A 21,482-nucleotide genomic window follows, 5' to 3' on the forward strand; every position below is an offset into this window, starting at 1 on the left:
ACAAACATTACTGGCTCCTCAAGTGTACGCAGCTCTCACATGAAAGCCCACTGCCTACATTATAGCCAAGGACATTGCTTAGCACCAGTAACTTTCAGGCCTTTTATTTTCCTTAGCATTCTGTGGTTCAATTGGCTTGTTAAGTGAATTAAAGCAGGTCTGAGCAGCACCCAGTGAGATGTGGTAGCACAGCTGAACGAGGCTAATTCTTCACTTGTGAATACAAGCCACAGGCAGCAGCTGCTGTCTGTATCAAAGCAAGGCAGGACACATCTCACCAGCATTGCTGGACTTTTCAATTCAATGCAGAGAGCTGCCAGGAAATGGGTTCAGGGAGTTGGGAACAACTCTTAAACTCTGTGCACAATAGCAGTATGTTGTGGGGCCATCCAATGCTTAGGATACATGTAAAAGGAAGAGAAGAAGCCTCAAAAGGTGTTTTTAGCCAGTCTTGGCTCTCCAAAGAACATCCTGTGTTTCAGGATCCACCTACAGCCCAGTCTTAGACACGATCCTCAGCACCTCATCCTCCTCTCCCCTCCAACCCAGCTTTCACAGGAGGAAAGCGAAGATGCATCCAGAAAATTTTCTGAGATACTTAAATATTGCCAGGGTGGAGGACAGTTTCAACACTCGCTCCTCTGTGCATCTCAGAGCCAGCTCTCACCTTCTCTGCTTTGGCACTTGCTTAACTGATCCTGTTGCCAGGCCAGGAGGGCTGGATGCACAGTGATTCTCCTCCCTGGATCCCTCCTGTTAACCATTAACTTTCCGACCACGAGCTTCCCTCAGGCTCAGAGCTGTGCAGAGAGGAAGGATGAGTGTCTGTACTCACTGGCAGTCCCTGGCTGTGGCCCTGGCATCAGCTTCTCTCGCAGCTGGCGTAGGGCACTGCGTCACACTAATGCAAGCCCTCCGTGAGTTTATTTTGGCATTACTGCTGTCCCATTCTCTCTCTGTAGCAAGTATGTGATATAAATGCTATGATTTCCCTCTCCACCTCATACACACACACACACACACACACACACACACACACACACACACACACACACACACACACATCCTTCTCCTCAATGAGGCTGTCTAATCTTTCTATGAGTTACTGCCTGGTTATTCCCTCCTCCAGGGAGCTTTTTCCATTACTTAGCTTTCACCACGTGTGCAGGTGTTTTGAGCTCCTCACTGCCTGATGTTTCATCACTGTAATGTTCCCTTCCTCAGTAACGAAGATATTGGCTAACAGCAGACTTCAGTCCTGTCTCTTTTGAAAAACACAGGATATTTCCTCCTTATTGTGTACTTTCACGTTTTGCACTGTATTACGCAGGAGAGTGCAACTCCTCTCCTCCTCGAAATACAGAAACCATACAACATCCAATTCTGCATTCTCACAACTCAAATTAAAAAATCAAAAGGTACTTCTCTTTTGTCTTTTGACTCAAGATTCACTGATTTCAGCAAACTTAAAACCTGAAAACTTTCCAACCAGTTCTGTGTCTAAGAATTTTCAAAAAACAAAGGATGACCTCTTATTTTGCTTTAACTAAGAGATAAGAGCAAGGGATCAAAGTGGAACATCTTTTATCACCTTAAAAGAACAGGAAAAAGTTGAAGAACACACAACAATGCAACTTTTCAGTTATTTTATTGATATTAGTGAAGAAAAAATTAAATTTCATCATTTTGATGTGTTACAATTGCTTTCTCTGGTGGGTGGACAGCTCCTACAGCTTATTTAAAGGCTAAATAATACTTCCCAATTGCATGATTACCTTCTACACTTTAAGTTCTCTTATGGTATTGCTTTCTTTCTCTGGGTATATAAAATGGTCCATTAAGTCCATGACTTTTTTTCAGAATCAACTGTTATTCTATCTACTGGTTTAAGATACATTCAAATAAAAAGATACTTAAATTTACTTGCAATAAGTGCACACATACAACAGCAAACAGAGCTGATGGCATTTTACTAAAACATTGTAAGTTCATAGAATAAATAGAAGTCTTCAAACACATGCTGTAACTGACCGATGTGTTTTTTTTCTTTCTCAAAAAATATCCTTAGTGTCCATAGCACTACTGCAATAACTACTTCATTCAGAAAAAAACAAACCACCCACCTATCTCTCGTCACAAAGACTAAAAGACAGTTTCATTTATACAAGAAATTATCAGTGCTAATAATTTAGTAACAGTCTGGTACAAATGGCAATTCACGGCAATTACGTGTAGTGTGACAATGGTAACAAACGGGGAGCTTGATTTTAGATGCCACAAGAAGTGCAAGGAAAAGAAAGTAGATGCTAAACTCTCCCTGCTTTGCTCCTCTTCATCCCCTCTTCCAAAAAATATTTGTATCTGAGCTCCACTCTAGAAACAAGCTCCCTCCAGTCTGTTCCAGTTCCAAGGCATTTCAACTCTTTCTACAAGCACCCAGCAGAAGGTTGGGAGAAACAGAGAAAAAATTGCAATATAATTAGGATTGCCTGGCAACTAAAGGTTGTGTGAGGTCTTTAGTTTCCTTTCTGAAAAAGTAGGGGGTTATACGTTTGTATGGCGGGAATCGTCCTCATTTTGAAAACACTGCGAAAATAAAGCATTTCCCCTACTTTTACCTATGCTAGGGCCCAACTTTGGATGAAGAAGGTTTCTCTGAAGAAATGAAACAAAAAATGGGTGGAGAATATTCTCACCCTGCTTACAAGGCCACGGTCTCTGACATGCATGAAACACGAAGATCAGCACGAGGGCTGCAAGCTGCTCCTTCCTGCCTGTACCATTCCGTTACTAAATGTTTTCTGTGGTTCTCTGCTGAGGTTCAAGGACTCACCTTTTCCTAATACTGGTTTTGCTACATGTTCTTTTATAACATTCTTATCTGTCGATCTGTTCCGCAACTGGGACTTCTAGGAAGTCACTGCCATGTTTACCTCGCGAGTTGTGAAAACTGTTCTCTTTGGGTGCACTGACAAAGCACGTTTCAGTGGCAGCAACACATAGTAAAGCGTTTTCCCTTCCACAATCCAGTGCAGCATTGAAGAACAAAACAAAACAGAACAAAAGAACAACAAAGAAAGAAGTTGCACAAAGTGTAAGTGTGCCAAAGGAAACAGCCGTGGTAGGAATATGTCAATATCCCAGGTACCCAGTAAGCCTGCTGACCTCAACACAGTATTAGTTCAAGTTTATAAATCCTGGGCAGGAGGCAAATACAGAACAGGAAAAAAAAAAAAAAAGGTTTCATCCATTCAGGCATAATAGCCAGGCACTCCAATAACTCAGCTCAACTCATCTACAGAGGCAAAATTAAAACTACCATATGTTAAACTGAGTGCTTTTTTCAGTATTTAATGAAGCACAAATGCTCCCATGCTTCAAGTGATGTAATGAGAGGTCTCACATAACACATTCAATAGCTTCCCATGCACCTTTGACTCAAGTTAGGCTAGCTACAGAATTCACCTTTTTCTAGTCAAGTTATTTTTTGTTGGTTTTGCTCTTTCGCTTTTTTTCAGTGCATCTTAAAAAAAAAAACCTTTTCAAAAGGTTAGCAAGTTAACCTTAATACAGCAATCATAACATAGAGCCTTTTGCACTCGATTGAACAGTAAAATAATCCAATTAGTTACAATAGATCTGGTACATATTTACACATTTTATACAAAGTTTACACATTTCTCCCATTAGGCACAAAGTTGATTTGTCAAACTCAAGAGGCAATGAAGGGGTGGTGGGGAAAGGAAAAGGAGATTGGAGAAAGAATCCGAGTATTTTCATTTAAAAAGACTAGCTGTAAAAATAAAGTCCTTCATCGTAAGCTAGTTTGCTTCGGGAGCTTGGTTCCCATGAGGATCCCCGAAGTGAGGGACGTTGGGCCTTTCATCTGCATGCTGGAACCCACCATGGTGGGGAAGCTCCGATTCCTTCGGATGCCAGTGTTCAGCTGGATGCCCCCGATGGCACTGGTCACGGCAGGGCAGCCCAAGGGGAGGCCGTCAGGTGCCAGGCCTCCAGGGACAAGGGCCCTCACTGGTCCCTGTGCCCCACAGAGAAGAGGTCCCTGGTCATTAGTTAAAGGAGCAGCTGACGTTTGCCCTGAACTCACAACTTTGGCAATACCAAACCTCCTGACTTTGTCCACGAGATTAAGGTTGGAAACAGACACGTCAGTTTGGCTCTCACTGTTCCTGATGTTCTTTTTATTCCTCACCTCCTTCAAGATGGAACTAGCAGGCTTCGAAGCCAAGAAGTTGTCATAAGGTGGGCTGGTGCACTTGAACTCAAAAGATGGAGGGGAAGAAGAAGGTGTCTGCATGGGTGAGTTTGGTGGAGTGGAAGGAATGATTGCCATTTTCGGGGAGTACGTGTTCAGCAGGGTGCTCCTGCTGGCTCTGTCCCAGCTCTGTGGATTGTACACTGCTGCTGAGATGCCCCTTTCCTTCAGCAGCCACACCAGCCCCAGGGACGTGCTCATCGTTGTCGTGGATTCCCGGAGGTTGGTGAAGGATTCGGCCAAACTCAGACGCCGAGGAGTGCAGGGAGTAGCCACCGGGGTGCCCTTCAGATTGCTAATGCTGCCACAAGCTGGAGTAGGTGCTGCGTTAAGGCTGAAAGCAAAGGAGCACTCCAATTATTCTCTCCACTAGAAAATTGAAATTTACTACAGGCAAGATTTTTAACTCTGAGCAGGGCCTTTTATCCATTTGGAGAGTGAAGAGGACACTGACAGTTCCCAGCCTCCCAAAAATGTGATTACAAGTGCAAAACCATCAGATCTCACAAAACACATCTCCACCTTGCACACTTCAGAGCCCAGTCTCACAGGATTAATGCCACTGCCAACACCCAGCACCACATTTCTCCTGATAAACTATTTACAGGTTTGTGATCAACACCTTCACTTTTTCTTCCTGACTGTCACAACTCCCAGTTGCTTCTAAGAGACAAGGAAATGCAGGAGACTGGACTAATGGTATAAGCAAAACATGCACTTTTTAGTGTCGCTTCTGAGCACATAGAACTGAGCACTCATTCACTAAGGCATGGTGTATTTAGTTATTCCAGAAACAAGGCATGTGGGATATCTATGACACTCCAAACTCATGTCTGTTTGAGAGAATCCCAAGAGTTCCATGCACCTTCAGAAAAAAAAAAATCCAACTTTTTCTAACCACAAGCAAATTATGGTCTTTGCCACAAGTACATACACACAAATAAAAAGAATTTTTTTTTTAGATCCCACAGTAATATCTCCTAAGCATAGGTTCACCCCCTCTAATGGCATTTAAAGAGTTTTGAGCAGTGCAACACTTGATGCTAACAAAGGATTTACCGACGTGAGCTCACCACTGTTTAAAGAAGGAAATCTACTCCTTTACCTTGCCAGGTTAGCAAGTAGAAGACACTCAGCAAAAGTCAGACAGAAAGTAAAGCCAGTTCAAGAAAGTGGGAAAACTAAGCAGCTGGGAGGGGAAGGAAGAGGGGAAGGAAGAGGGGAGAGTGTGGGATCTTCCCTTTTCAGCAGAGCCATGCTGTTGGATTGGCTCAGCCATAATGTGCGACTTTAAGTTAAAGTTCTCTGCACCAAGGTTCTCTGCACCAAGAAAAGCATTTCAAAGAGCCACTTTGAGACAATCTGGTTGGATTTCCAAGAGAAGACTCTAGCTAATGACTAAATTACATGTTTTTTTTGCCCATATGAACAAAAGGGGCTGAGATGGTATCTTGACTGGAATTTTCAGTCTCATTTCACCTTACATTAATGAGCTCTGTGTAGCCAACACTACTGTGCATATCAGGTTAGACACCCTGGAATGCTTTGAGCTGCAGCTTCTGGCGAGCTTAGAACATCATCAAGATCCATAGTTTACAGTGAGCAGGTGATGTGAATCCACATAACACTAGAAAATCTAGTCCCATGGACTAAAATCAGCACTATCTTTAAGGCACTCCTTAATTAAGAAAACATTAGCCTGATGATATGAAATGTCAAGTAATGTCTTCTTTCCAAGGCTAAATAGGATCTGACCAACATGATCTCTAACAATGGCTTGGAACTGTACCAACCTTTACCATAAGCAAGTGAAATTGAGGAAGTTGAATTGCAGTTGTAATTCAGCAAGAGGAATCCCATATATTCCTCCTGGTATACTGCAGTGAAACACTTATTTGAGAAAACCAGAAAATGTAATTTGAAATGCAGCCCTGCTAAGTGGCTCTGGACTCAGTCTCCTTGCACCCCCGTGTGTGCTGCGGCTGTCAGTGCAGGTGGCAGATGTGCTAAGGCACATCCTGAGGTCCTGTCCTTTCTGACTGGGCTGAGGCAGCAGCAGGGCAGAAGGATCTCTCCCAGCACGTGGATCTCTCCAAAGCTATGGAGGCCACGCACACCCACTGCAGCAGCACACCCACTCTGAAGGCAAGGCTGAATGGAAAGAAGTTGGTTCACAATTCTTCTTTTAAGCGCTGATTAAAGCTGGACCCTCATAATCCTGATTCCAGTGGAACTAAATCCACTGTGCATCCAACATCACCCCAGTGGTACATCTCCCATACAGCTAAATACAGAATACAGAAGTCTTGAAAAGCATGAGGGAGAGAAAAGAAAGAGAAGTTACTGCATGAACTGACTTTCTACAAGGTATGACCATATACATTTCAGAAATCCAGGCATATGGTGTTAATTACCAGGCTTCCAAGATATCCTAGTCACAAGATGAAAATTATAGCACTACAACAGTTTAGAGCTTCACTCTTTCCAGGTACAGATTTGGGTTGCACAGGCATGTAGATTAGTATTTCTACTGATTTTTCAGCACAGTTATACACTACAGTGCAATTAAAAAAACAAGCCATGCCTGCAAGAAAGCAGTTGCAGATGTTGCCTTTTTTTCCCATTTGATCATTTTGGCATTGCTTTAACTGGGAAATATTTTCCCCATCAAACTGACCAACACTGCAGGGTGCCCTGGACACCACTGCAGAAACAGACTCAAAGTGGCCTCAGCAGCTCAGCCCAGTGATGGTCTCAGAGTTAGATTGAGAAGAGAAACAAATAAGGGAGCATTTCATTTAGCTGGATGAAATTTAGTCAGGTTAGAGCAACACCTGGGGTAGCACAGGTTAAAATGTAACCAGGCAGGTAAATGCCAGACCTCTGGGGGTTAGCTGGTGCCACACACACTAGCATTCCTTGTACGTGACCCTGCCAACGCAGATGCTGCTGGCAGTGCTGCTCACCCCCGACCACGCTGGGTCACAGTGTCTGCCCTACACCTCCTCTCATCACAACGAGACATAACGCAGTTTCTCGTCCTCCTCACATGACCTGTGAAGAATCATTTATAGTTGGTAAGGAGGAGCTCCTTAAACATCTGCTGAAAACATGATTTTGTTTGTTTTGCCCTTTGTTCTCCTGAACGAATTATGAACTTCCACTTAACTAAGGCAGCTGAAAATGCACTGAATTTAGCTGTCTTTTTTGACTGATTTGTTATATGTAGTAGCCAAAGAGTTTATCATGATCACAACTGACAGCAATTCAACAATAACAAGAAAATTAAAATAGAACCACAGCCATATAAGAGGATCTCTTCAGTAATTGTGCTGAAGGGAAAGACAGAATAGAGAAAAAAAAAAGCCAGCCAGGCCACTAATAACTAACTTAGTTCAGAAAGTGAAGCAAAATAATTACATTTAAACGCCATATATTTCCTTTCCACCTGATAGGTTTTCATGTTCAATACCCTTATTTTTCATGCCCTTTATAGGCAATCAGTGCCTATCTCATGTCTAAACAAGTGTAGGCACAACACCTCTGCATGGGGACCTACACAGTGGTACACTCCCACAGAGGAGCTGGAAGGGGCACAGAAAGCAATGAGACATTGTCCTTATAAACAGAAAAGAACATTCTGTAAATCCTGATTTGCTATGGGAGGAAAGCTCCCTCTTTAGGTACGAAATTCACACCACCCACCTCTGGTTCTCAGATCTTCACCTTCCATAAGGCCACAGAACCGCCTTCTGTGGGCATGCAGTGTCTACACTGCCAATTGCTATTGCATCACCAGCTTGTTACTTTCAGTCTGGCAACTATGAATTAATTTCCAATAACTACACCAAGAAACAAAGTAGATATCTCCCTGTTTCCAATTAAGGCATATGTCCTCCTCCATTCCTCACATAGTTCCTGGATTCCTTAACCTGCACATCCCTTTTTTTTTTTTTTTTTTTTTTCTTTTCTTTTCTGAGAGGAAATATTTAGACTTCCTCCCTGGAAAACCCTGTCATCTTTTTTGGTAAGAGATTACATCCTGGGCATTCACATATGACAACTAGTCTAAGATGAGGAGTAGCCCACTTTGGATATCAGAAGCCAATATAGTTATGTCTGATCCTGCAATATCTTCACTAGAGACAACAAAATTTAAGAAACTTTGATTGGCTTTTTAAAACATCACACAAGCCTCCCAAATTCAGGCTCTGGTAACTCAAAACGGGCGGAATAATTGGTGGGGGTGTTGTAATTCACCACTGCAGTCAATGCCTATGCTTATGCTATTATTTTGCATTTGCTTAGAGGGGAAACTCTGATAGAGCTGAAGGCTTTGCCACCATGAGAATCCCTTACCTTGGCGTGACTCGTGTGAGCTCATCGGAGGGGTGCAGAATGCGGCAGGTGGTGAAGGTGAAGGTGGAGTTGGTTTGTGACATGCACTTCCCAGGATGAGGTACTAAATTAAAAAAAAGCAAATTCTTTGCATTTTACACAGAAAAGGGGAAAACCAAACTTCTGTGTGCTGATAAGACAGATGCAAAAAGTGATGAGGCACCTTGATGGGATCAGTGCAAGAAAAGTGAAATGGCCAAGTACTAGTGTTAAACAGACACTTGTTCTCCAAAATAAACACCTCTAGGACTCCAAGGCCAGTGCTAAAAAGGTCTGCTGAAACTTGCCCATGATCACAAACACTGCAAATTAAGTCTTGTTCCAACCAAATTTAGGCCAGGCAGTGCTTGAAATCTAGTCCTTATCTAAACTAGCAGCTTGCATCAGGGAAATTACAAGCAAAATTTTCTAGTACCAGCTCAGGAGCACCAGGATTTTCTAAATGTTTGTGCCTTTCAGCTTTTAGATTGATCCACAAAAAGGTATCCCCATTACTTCTCAGTAATGGATCCATCTGGCTAATGCTACAGGAATACAGATTGTTGGGGTGGGGAGGGGAGGGACACACATTAATTGCTGTTTCTCTGACTTTTCATATCCACAATATGGAAAGTGATAGTTTTTTTGGATCCACTACTGTACATCTGTGACATTTCTCTTGTGCATGTGATTAGGTTCTTTAAAAATGTATGTCCTCAGCTGCATAGTATAGCAGTTTTCAAATATTTGTAGACGGTGCAGTAAGCAAATTTCCTAACAAATGTGGCTGTAAAACTGCCACTCTGGTGATAGATCAGTGATTTGGGAAAGAAGCAATACAGCTTAGTTTTAAAAATTAAGGACTTAGGCAAACTTCTTTCTTCTTAGTAGAAATACTTCTGTGGCTGTGTTAACCTGCTATATAATGCAGCTGTGGTCACTGCAAAAAAACTACAGAATTTAAGAGCCATGCATCTGAAAAGCTGGTTGAAAAACACCCAGAGTTAAATATTACATCAAAGATATCATGATTGCATAGGTTCTCTTATTTAGTAACCAAATTTAGCAGTGGTCAGAAGACATGCACAATAAAAACCATGTGTAGGTCCCTCCCCACCAGTCCTACCCAACCCTCTGAGCCATTCCCTGATTAAGCCACATTTTAATACCACAGTACACAACTATTCAACACATTGCAAAAGACAGACAAATCGACCAGCTGGACCAGACACCATTCTGAACTCCCAGAGCAGCTCAGCAGAAGCAAGGCAAATCTTAATTGTGGCTGTGTTCCCTTTTCCACATATAAAGTATCGCAGCTCCAAAACAGTATGTGTGGTTAGGTAGCCCTTCAAGAACACAGATAAGCAGTGTGGGAAGGGTAGAGCATGGGCAGTGTGAACAGTGGAAGCAGAAGTGGCTGAGCATACAGTGTGAGGTGACTTCTAGTCAGCGCTGGAATGTACGGCTGTACATTAGAGAAGGATATTTCTGAGGACCCACTGGAGTGTCATGTTAACACACTCAAATGTTAGCACAGCATAACATAACAACAAGCTCTACTTCACCTCCAGAGATGGTAATTATGATGCTTCAGGAATCCAGTTGCTTTAGAGATTAGTGTGAGCACTACAAAAGCTATTACAAGGGAGCACAGCCTAGCAATCATGATTCTCTCCATATTGTAGAGAGTTATAAGAAAATCTGGAGAAAGAACTCAAATAACTGGACATGAAAAACTTGGTTATTTAGAGAAACACAGGACTTTAACATAAATCAATTAGAAACAAAGCAATTATCCCTGGATGATGAATAGAGAACAGAATAAAGCAATGCTGGTTTAGGATTGCAAGCTCAACCCAAAGCACATAGCTGTAATACAATCAGTGCATTTTCCCCATTTGTAATATCCACTGGGCATCCCCTCAGATTGGAGACAGGCACATTGAAGAAACATAGCTGCATTAGCAAAAGCAAGACTCATTGCTATTAATGAGTCAAAGATAGGAGAAGGCTGCTAAAAGTAGAGAAATCACTAGCTCTAATCAGAGGAGACAAACTGAAGTGATGAAAAAAATCTATCAATTTCCAAAGATGTATTTCACCCTTCAAATACCACTAAGAAAGTCCTGTACCAGCTTCATCCTTCATCAGTCAACAATGGGTTGTATCATATTGCTGTAGCATTTTCCATCCTTTGGACACAGTAAAAAGAGTGAGAACCTGTTGCTGTAAATGAACAAAGTTTATCAAATAGAAACAAAATTATTAATTTCTAACTTAATAATTTTACAAAGGAATGGTCATCTCCTGAGATGGTCTAAGTTCATGAGGAAGTAATACATTTTTCTAACAAGAAAGACTATCTTCACATTTACATATGTCAAATTATTCTCTTGAATATAAACATCTGCTGCATGTAACTGTCTGAAACCAAATGTTTTACTTATACCCTCTTTTCCAAAGTAGTCACAGTTTAACAACAAGGCTTCACATCTGTATGAAAAAGAATCTGTGCATAATTCAGTACTTAACAAAATTTACAGAAACATCATGTACTTTCATCCATCAAGAACCCAACAGGTGCAAATTGTTAGTGCATTTTCTCTGTAAATTAAAATTAAATCTAAACCTAAGATTTCTGCTGTTTCATGTTTCAGCACTCAGGAATTAATGATTCTTCACCTTATTAAGTTTTCTCAAAAAATTCACAGGCATTATGGAAAAATGCAAACCATCATAGCTGAAAGGGACTCTTCTGTAAGTACAAACACTATTGTAAAAACACCTTTTAAAAAACTGAGAAAAAAAAAAGGTGGGTTCCAGTCAAACTGAGTGCAGAGAGCTCCATCTTCTGGTAGAACAAACAGGACGTTCCTCACAAAACACAAAACTGATTTTATGTCTCAGAGCTGTCTCAGATCCAGCTGCAGGACTCAGAGCCTGTGGGCCATTCTGCTAGGTCTAAACAGTAAAATATTCAGGACATGACCTTCTGCCCAGGGAACTCTCAAATGGCCATTTTTACTGGATTTTCAACCAGCTTGTGTAGAGGAAGGTACAAAGTTACAGAAGGCCAACAAGTGGCCTGCCCCACTCACAAGAAGATGTCAAGACAAATTAAGTTTGAGGAAGATTTTTAAGAGGTAGCTATACTAAGATGCCACTAACTTTTGTATCATTGGATCAAAATCCAAATTTGTTGTTGTGCTGAAATAACAGTGAGGAGGCAGAGAGCTGAAGGGGACCAATAAATCCATGCATTTTATACAAACACCTATCCTGGCACATACAGATTTATTAGGAAAATAACTTCAAAAAAGTTGGGAAATCTTTAGAGTATGGTTGGATCCAGACTGGCACAAAGTTAACGCTTTTGTACAACAGTGAAGCAACCCACTCTACTCCATCATTACTTTGACATGTTTCAAGAAAAGGAGGGAACCTGGTTGCCTGCTATTTGAGCAGGGAGCACACTGGAATTAGGGCATTCCTTTAGCACAGGCTGTAGAAACAGGAATGGAATGACAATCAGACTTAGGCATCATTAGAGCAACAGATGGTGTTTTAAGCATTAGAAGTTTATTGATGAATAGAAAAGTCTGCCTGCTTTAAAAGAGGATAACGAAGGACCATTAGGAGACTTTTTTTTTTTCCTACTGTGTGATCATCTAGAACACAGGCTATGGACTTCACTTTTGCCAGTTTGTGCCACTAATTCCATTCTTGAGTGAGGTGAAATTACTGGAAAGTAGGTCACAAAACCCCACTAGGATCCACGAGACAAGACAGTGGCTTCATGCAGTGTCTAGATTTAGCAGAGTCCATCCCCTTCAGGGGGCTAAAGGTGAGAGCTCTGATATCCAGTGCTACCTGTACTGAAAATGCCTGGCTGACAGCATAGGGGGAATATAGATTAAGCTGGATCTGATGCCTGGGTGAACCACTACAACAAGAAAGAGATAAGTATAAAAACAACAGCTGTAAAATGTGAAATGGTGCTCTCCTAAAGATGCCACCATGAATACTCAAAACCTCCAGGAATTCATACATCTGCATCAAGAGCATGGCTTTTGTTATGTTTCTTAAACAACAAAATTATTTTCTGAATACCTGATTTTCCAAAATTTTCATTTATTTTGCCCTTGGAAACAGGAAGAGGGGAAAAACTGAACAAAGGCAGGTATTCCTTGGACAGGGTGTTCTTCTGGCTGAGATCACTTTCTCTTATGTTTATAACCATACAGCATAGATGTAAAAAGACTTCAAAGTATTTAATGTGGCTTCAACATAACTTTATGCAGGCTAGGACCCTGAAATTAAAATTCAAGCATTTTAACAGCATAGCATAGAAAGCAACTGCTGACAGCTTTTCTTAAAAAATAATTACTGTGAAAATATTCATGCCATTTGAAAATAAAATATATTTAAATATGCATCAATACCTTAGTTCTGAGAGGAGTTACAAAATTTATTGCTTTTCTGTACAATGATAACTTTTTAGAAGCATGTGTAGTAATGCTGCTGAAAACAACTCAAACATAATACATTCATTATGTGTTCTTGTGATTTTGGGCCTCTATTTGGAAAGCCCTCTATATCATGGTTAAGGTCTAAGCATGAAGTACAAGAGTGCTGATCCCATAATTCTGTGCACATGTCTATTCAAAGCAATCAATCAATGGAATTAACAAATGCAAGTACTGAAAAACCATTTTATGCACCCAATAGTAGCAAGCAATCAAGCATACTGCATCAAGTGTAGCCCTTCCAACTTCAAAATTAGAACATTTATAACATTATTAAGTGCTTTGAGTGGCTGGGGTTCCATTTGTTTCTTTAAGGGAAACATGACAGCCAGCAAATTAAAAAACCACAACAAACCAAACAAAAAGCCAACCCAAACAAACCCTCCCTCCAAAACAGATTCTGTACAGTTTTATAATATACTAGTTTCTTTCACAGAACAAAAAAAAAAAATAAAAATTGAGGTTACAAAAAAATTGTGCCGCAAAAATTACTTGTCCCAGATGATTTTAAGAACACGGTGTCCTGTAATTTCTCTACAATTCCACTTAAGCTAGAGAGTCTACACAAGTGATACACAAAACTCAACCCATTAAGCTAGAACTGCAACTTTGGAATTCACAATCCTCCATAAAGTTTGCTCACACACACTGCATGGCTCCAATAGACTAACTGCAGACCATATGTCACATGTGTGCTAACTTCTCCTGAAATGTTCAGTGCCATAATTGGGATAGAATATGCATTTATGGTGAAGAAGCTGTTTTATAGATCAATGGGTACTACAGGTTTCAACATATGGACAAGAAAACACAAGGAACATAAATTTTCCTTTTTTAGTCAGAATGATTTCTGACTCTATCCCAAGAACAGAATATCTATCACAATTGTTCTGAATACACTTGTTTTGGCTACAAGATATTTTTGGCACCAGCAGTGTTTGCTCTCCTGAGATGGGAAGTTAAAGTAAGTGCTGGGGCTCATTTTGAGCAGCACTCTGCACACACAGAATGGCAATATGAATAGTATTTGTGACAGAGAACATATCCATTGCAAAAAAGGCAAGATACAAACCTCAGAGCATACAATCAACTGAAGCAGAAACCTGCCCAACAGACTAAGATGATCTACATCTGCTGGGAAGGTCCTTGTAGGCACTGTATTACTAAAGACTTTTTGGTCTGAGGCTATAGCTCTAGACTGGCACACTTTATGTCCTGCCAACAGCAAGTGTAAGAAGATACCTTCTGGCTTTTACAGACTCTTGAATGAGATTTTCCACAATGGAGCTATCCTGGATTACAAGCAAAGGCACTATCGCTAGAGACGGTGTGCAAGATTTTTTATTCATTCCCTTTTTATTTTACTTCCACATTCTCTAGAAAGAGTTTGTTCTGTATGCTGCCAACTGGAACCAATTCCCAACTGGAATCAGGCAAGCAATGATGTTGTAACCTTGTACTCATGATGAGGTGCCACATGTCCATACACACCCCTACCTGCCTTGAATTTCCTACACAGAAATCTAGAAGAAAGACTGCTGAGGAGAAGCAATGGCTACACAATATTTAAATACAAAATAAATTCATAAGCTAAGCATGCACCTCCCTCTCCCAAAGTACATTCTTCAGTGGACAGATTGTGGATCCTAAAAAGTACTGCTCCATTAGTAAGTGCCTATTACGAAAAAATCCACAATCATCTCCTCCTTGTACAATGCCTAACAAATTGCTTCAACAAAAAGCAGACACAGTGTCTTTACTCCATTTGAGCAACACGATCAATAATGATATGGTAGCTCATGGATACTCCTAAATCCTATGAAACAGGACAATTTGAAAGAAGGCAAAAGAATGAGAAATTAAAGTTTTCAGTGCACTTGTTCATTCTATGCAAAGTTATTAATTTTGACCCATTTATTTCTGTAATGTATTAAAATGACTCAGCAAACAATAAAAGGTAAAATAAGATTGCTAGAGCAATTTCATTGATTTTATCTATTTTGTCAATTTATAAGGTGGGGAATTTGCTTAAAACACCTGTCTAAATAAACTTTTCCCAGGAAAAGTTTGCAGTAACCAGTAAATAACCTGTTCATAAACAGTGACCTTTATTCAAATCATAATGGAGATAGAAAATGGAAGGAAATACTAGGCTTTCTAACCAGTTTGTAAACATGAAGCAGGCCTACTTCTATTGCTCTACTTGAAAGAAAGAACTCTTTCAAATTATTACCCAGAAATGTTAGAATAATTTGTTCTTAAAAAAAAACCAAAAAAACAAAAACAACAAGGAACTAAACTATATCCTTATCTATGTTTAGCCCATGACAATGAATCTTTTACTTTTTTGACATGTTCCTGTATTGAACACTTAAAATTAGAAAATTCTTAAAAATGTAACCCAAGCAACATTTTTTTTCACATTTACTCTGCTCTGAGTTCATGAAGAACTGCTAATTCCCTTCCTCTCTATAGCAAGACATTTTAAAAGTAATCATATATTTTGTTGAATCTTTTATTCCCTGGATCCTAAAACCACCAGTTATTTAATCTTTGATTATTTCAGTCCATGTTTCTTATATCTCCAGCTTTTCTTGCTGTTGTTACTCAGACTCTTCAAAATTATAAAAACCTGGATAATATCCAAAATGGTACACAACTGCCCGAAGAGGTATTATTTATTTTCATATTAATATAAAAAATAATATAAACTTTCTTTCTGGGATCTCATAGAACAAGAACAACTTTTGCCAATGGAAAGGGAAGTTGAAGTGTTTGGATGTTGAAGCACTGGAACAGGCTGCCCAGGGAAGTGGTTTGGTCGCTACCCTGGGAGGTATTTAAAAGATCTGTGGATATGGCACTTGGGGACATGGTTTAGTGGTGGACTTGGCAGTGCTGGGCTAATGCCTGGACTCAATGATCTTAGAGGTCTTTTCCAGCATTAATGATTCCATGATTTGAAGTTTAACCTTAATACAACTGACTGTAGAAAGTAGCTTATACTCAATAGCTGAAAGCACTGAACTGCCATTGCAGTGAGAGCTGAAGATACTCTGCACGTCATGATAAAAACAGAAATATTATTGTCTAGCCCTGAGACAATCTAATCTTCCAAAGATCAGCCAAATATTAAATTATGATTTACCCCAGAAAAAGGAGAGGGAAGGAAGCGTCTTCATTTAAAGTAGTTATACAAACACAAGAAGTCTGGAAAAAAAAGGAGTTCTGGCAATTTTCTGATTCTGGACTAAATATAATTCTTTACCAGATGCATATCTTAATGAAGACTGTATAGCTTATTAAAACAAAGAAACCCAAATCCCAAGAACAAGAGAGAAACCACACAAACTCAAAACACACCTATAGTCTTGAGAATCTGTAATCTTGTGCAATAACAGCCTGCTAGAGTAAGTTCAGAGTATCTAATAACTCATGCAGTACTGTGTCAAAATGTTTACGTCTTAATACGGTATAAATACGAAGAACAGGGTTTAATAGTGTGATGGAGAAAGAATAAAGGCAAATGTTATTAGTCACTGCAATAAAAACATTCCCTTAATTCTTTATCTCAGAAGGACTTTAAAAACAGGTAACTGTATCTGAGGTACGTGAATTAGACTTTCAGGATTTCTTTGGTGGTTTTCAAGGCACTCCATTTGTTTCAGCAAAGGCAAGATGGAGGCACCTTTAGTGCACAAATCATTTAGTCTTTGTTTTTTTTCCCAAAATACAAACATCTAAAACATGGCATCACCTCTTATGAACTGTCAGAAGAGTATCTGCACTACAGCAATACAAAATATATGTAATCTGTACATTACACACACTTAACAGTGCGCACTAAATACACACACAAGTTGAATACATGCCACACAAACGTTTGTGAATGAACCACTTCCTTTTAGCAGCCTTCTCTTATCAAAATAGAGTAAAATATTGACCACAGATGCTGTTACTGAAAAACAAATTAAAAGATTATCAAAGAAAAGATATTTGAGCCAATGTTAGAATGGTTATGTTCTAACCACTGCACGCACTATCGTGCAGATGCTACACACAAAGCCATATTATGGATGCTGTTCTGAAGAGACGTGAGAATGGCCCAGTAATCAAAATCCTGTAAAGATGTCATTTTTACTGGACTTAATGAGTTTCCCTCACCAGACCCCTCATCATCGTCAGTCGCGGACTCCTGCATCTCCTCTGTGAAAGCCTGAGATTGGCGGGGGTTATTCTTGTTCTCTGAAACAGTCACTTGTGCTTGTGACCTCTCACCTGAGGTCTCTGTGTGCTGAACTGGCGTCGAGGTAGTTAGGCCCTTGTAAGAAATGTCACCTGTCTCATCTTCCTCATAGTCATTAAGGCAGTACACTTCATCCAGGTCCAGGTCTAGGGTCCTGAAGCCCTTAGTGACAACCCCGGGCCTCGGGTCCAGGATCCCACCCAAGTGAGGCTGAGCCAGCTGCTGCCAGTGGTGCAAAGTGGCAGAACCTTGAAAGGGAACAGAAAGACAACCAAAATCAATTAGTAAGCAATGCAGGACCTAAAACACAAAGCCCCACTTAATTTATCTAGAAGACCAAAGGTTTGGGAGCCCCAAACCTTTAATGTTTCTGGGTTTAATGTGTCTAGGGAGGCATGCTACAGCACTAAACTGCTTCACCTACGCTTCAGCATTTCCACACCAATGTGTAATGAACTGATCACATCAGCACTTATGCAAAGCCTGGTGGTGAGAAGCAGCACACTTGTGCACATGCGCATCCCCTCCCTGTAAATATCCTCATCCACTTCAATTCACAGGATTAAGCAGGAGTAGAAAGAATTTACATTGTAACAGTTGATCCGAGCACCATCACAGAAAGCTCTAAGAGGAACATATACCACATATTCCCACATTAAGCTCAAACTAAGACAAGTGCTGAAAACATGCCAGAATTTTCTGCCAGTGGCTAACGGGAGGACAGTAGTCACACAGACTGCACAGCAATTTTAGCTTTGTACCACATGTTAGAAAACCCCATCAACTTCAGGCACGTGTAAGCGGATCTGAACTACACATCAAGGCTAAATACCTGTGTGGGCCCTATGCTACAGGAATTCAACTACTACATAACTAAGTGCTACTATACCTGCAGCTTCATCCTTGGCAGAGAAATGTTTTGAAAAAGGAGGTGCATTTTACAGAGACGAGCATTCAATATTCAGGGTTTAATAGGAGACAGTCAGAAATATTAATGGATCAGGAAAAATTCATATATACATCGAGATGGACCCAGTGAAATCAAGGGAGAATTTATTTGATTCCTCAAGTAGCAACTAAACACTGGGGCCTGCATTTTCCTGTGTGCCCACCATCACTGTGTTGAAAAATGTGACTTAAAATTACATATGTCCTATGACACAAACAAAACATCCTTTTTTTCACCTCTGCCTGCAAATCAGAGCAGTTTTTGCAGTCTTATTCCTGTTTCCTCTCTGCAAAGCAGAATACCCACTCGTTCAACAAGCTGGCACACAAATGTCTCACCCATATGCAAAGTCCAAAAATATTCAGTTTGTTACATGGTTTTTGTAAAAGCTTAAACAACTGTAATGACTAGAGAAGGGGTGGCTCTCATATACATTTTTAATGTGAGAAAAATCCTATGGAATGAGAAAAATTGCCATTTCACATATTGCACTTGAGGAAGCTTGGAGTAAACAGGAAGTGAACAGGAAAAAACTCTTTCTCTAGAATGACTAGGAACAATGGGTGGCATTTTAATTAAGCCTATCTCACTTTTTAAGATCTGTACTTTTTTAGCTCAGAATAAATGGACCTGCTAGATTACTTTGGCTAATGACCCTGTCTATTTTTTTTGCTTTTATTTAAAGAAGTCTAGAGGGACTAGAGAAAATTTGCACCCTCGAGGCTCAAGTAGAAACTATTACAACCCCAAAATGAGAGAAGAGACATCCTTATGACTTGTATTTACTTCTGAATTGTCACAAAGGCCAAGTTTTTTCTTTTTATATAAAAGAAATACCCCAGAATGTGAAGAAGTGGCAGATATTGTCAAGCCTTAACCTAGGAGCAGAGGTTTTCTTTCAGTCTACTCCAGGAATTAAAGAACAAAGGAAATAAAAATTTCTTTTTGCACTGCATGCAAGTATAAAAAAGCTAATTAACTTCTACATGCTAGCTTCTGCAGATGTAATCTTTTTCACCATAAAGCACACCAAAACTTATACTTAAAATAAACTCAGCAGAATACAAGCACTTCATTTCCAATACATATCTCATATTTTTCCACAGGAAATATATTTACCAAAATATCTGCATTTTGAGCTTTACCATTTCTATTGAAACTACAGAAATCAAAATGGCCTTAGCTCCATCAGAAACAAGAGTATACCTGAGCCTAATCTTGATCTCATAAAATGTGTGCAAGAGAAGATGAACAAAAATGTACAAGAGAATCCAACAATTGTAAATCCCCAATAAAAAGAAAAAAGAGAAAGCTGCAGAAGTCAAAAGAAGAGGGAAATACAGCGCTTCTTTGGCTTACATTCAGTCCCAGGTTCCTAGCAGATGGTTTTGTAAATTATCAGAAACAGCTGGCATGAGGGAATTACTGTGTAACAGTGGGACACACCACTGAAGTTAAGAAAGAATATAACAAAATAAGTACATGAACAAAGTAAACTTTTTTTCCTCTATTGCTGGTATTTCTGCATGATTGCACATAGGCTTTGAGGATCACAGAAAGCTTAGAAATTCACAGTGTTGCTTCTACAATTGCAGTGAAATGGGTGAAGACATAGCCAGTCCCAGTTTTTAGTTTTCCTACAGATAGTGCTATTTTTTGATTATGACACAAGAAGTCACAGGTGAATCATTAAAAAAAAACCAAAAAACAAAACCAACAAACAAAACAAATCCCACTGGACTATAATTAAAACAAGTCACATCAAGCAATCCTCCTGTTTGACTAAAAGATAGCATGTGTTGATTTTTAAAGGTGCAAAAATTAATTTCTTAGTGCTTCTGCCACTTTTTATCCTGGGGGATTTAAAGATTGCTTTAAAGAAGCAGAAGTCATTAACCTATAGTAAATTTATTACAGAACTAATTTTTTTTTCTGTTTTATGACATGAGCACCCAAACCAGCAATAAAACCAAAGACACAACTACTTATAAGAGTCTACAGGTACAGCAGACTGTTTTTCCCCAGTAGTCTGAAGGCGTCCATGAAGTTGAAACAAAAACTAAGGCTCATGAAAAATATTCAGAAAATAAACTAAGCTGAAATGAAAAACAAAATCATGAAGATATTTAGTTAATAAAAGTTAAGAAACACAAAACTTATGAAACAGGCAAGCACAAACATGCTACAAATAAGATCTAAAACCAAACATGGGAAATACTTTAAAAGGTGCAATAATTTCAAGAGAGAAATGACTCAGTGAAAACATTGAACAAAACCAGGGGGGAAAAAAAACCCAGACAGATAGAAAGATGATAAAGACTTTAAGAGTTTATTGGAAGACAAAAGCAGATATAATGGGATGGTGACAGAAATCTATTACAGTGGTAGCAACCAGAAACTGAAACAAAGTGGGATCATCCTTTCCCTCATGTGGTACAAGAAATTTTATGACCATTTAAAAGCAGCCATGAAAACAAACTATTAAAATCTGCTTGACAGTATGGGTTTGTGTGCTATGGCTATAGTTTCATTTGAATAGGTTGATACAGTATATCACTTTTTTCAGGACATAAGAACGCTTATGTTTGCTTCTGAGTATGCATCATGCTATATGCTCCTTATAAATGAAATAAATTTGTTCTAAACAGATGAAAAAAGGAACTTCTGCAATTAAAACACACACAATGCAATGTAATACAAGAGTTCTGTTAAAGGAAAAGAAAGAGAGAGAGAGAGATCGAGAGAGAGAGAGAAGTCAAAGCTAAATTATGTTACCTAGTGTATCTGTGAAGTACTACAGGGAAACTTCGTTTGGTTTAAAACCTGAAGGACTTGACTCAACTAACTTCCAGCTATAATCTGAAACAACTGAAGAAAGCCAGGCAGACTATACTACATTTGCTTTGACAGCTTTTTTTAAACAGTCTATTGAAATGAACTTTGAAATACACCTCTAGCCCTGACTACCATCTATCTCTTGCCTTTTTCTGAGACAACGTATGAAGCAAATTTGACTTATAAAAACCCCACCTATTTCACACATGAAACACAAAGCCATAGAGTGAATAGTGTGACCACTCAAACAACCTGTTAAGTCCAGAGATA

At 39.6% G+C, this 21,482-nt stretch overlaps 1 protein-coding gene across 7 annotated transcripts in view; it reads right to left on the reverse strand.

The window, feature by feature from the left end:
• Window positions 1-1,629: 1,629 nt before the first annotated feature.
• Window positions 1,630-21,482, reverse strand: part of TRAK1 (trafficking kinesin protein 1) — a 127,321-nt gene continuing 107,468 nt past the window's right edge. For 4 of the 7 annotated variants that reach the window (XM_064417213.1, XM_064417217.1, XM_064417224.1 and 1 more), the window contains 3 exons: window positions 17,347-17,676; window positions 8,636-8,738; window positions 1,630-4,610 (listed from right to left, as the gene is read on the reverse strand). In XM_064417213.1, coding sequence (XP_064273283.1) covers window positions 3,812-4,610; window positions 8,636-8,738; window positions 17,347-17,676 — 1,232 coding nt within the window. In that variant the 3' untranslated portion in view covers window positions 1,630-3,811. The remainder of the gene's footprint in view (window positions 4,611-8,635; window positions 8,739-17,346; window positions 17,677-21,482) is intronic. The other 3 variants (XM_064417194.1, XM_064417243.1, XM_064417234.1) reach the window with 1 other exon arrangement.

Source organism: Passer domesticus, chromosome 1 (assembly GCF_036417665.1).
Source record: "Passer domesticus isolate bPasDom1 chromosome 1, bPasDom1.hap1, whole genome shotgun sequence".
In the NCBI taxonomy this organism is placed as follows: Eukaryota; Metazoa; Chordata; class Aves; order Passeriformes; family Passeridae; genus Passer; species Passer domesticus.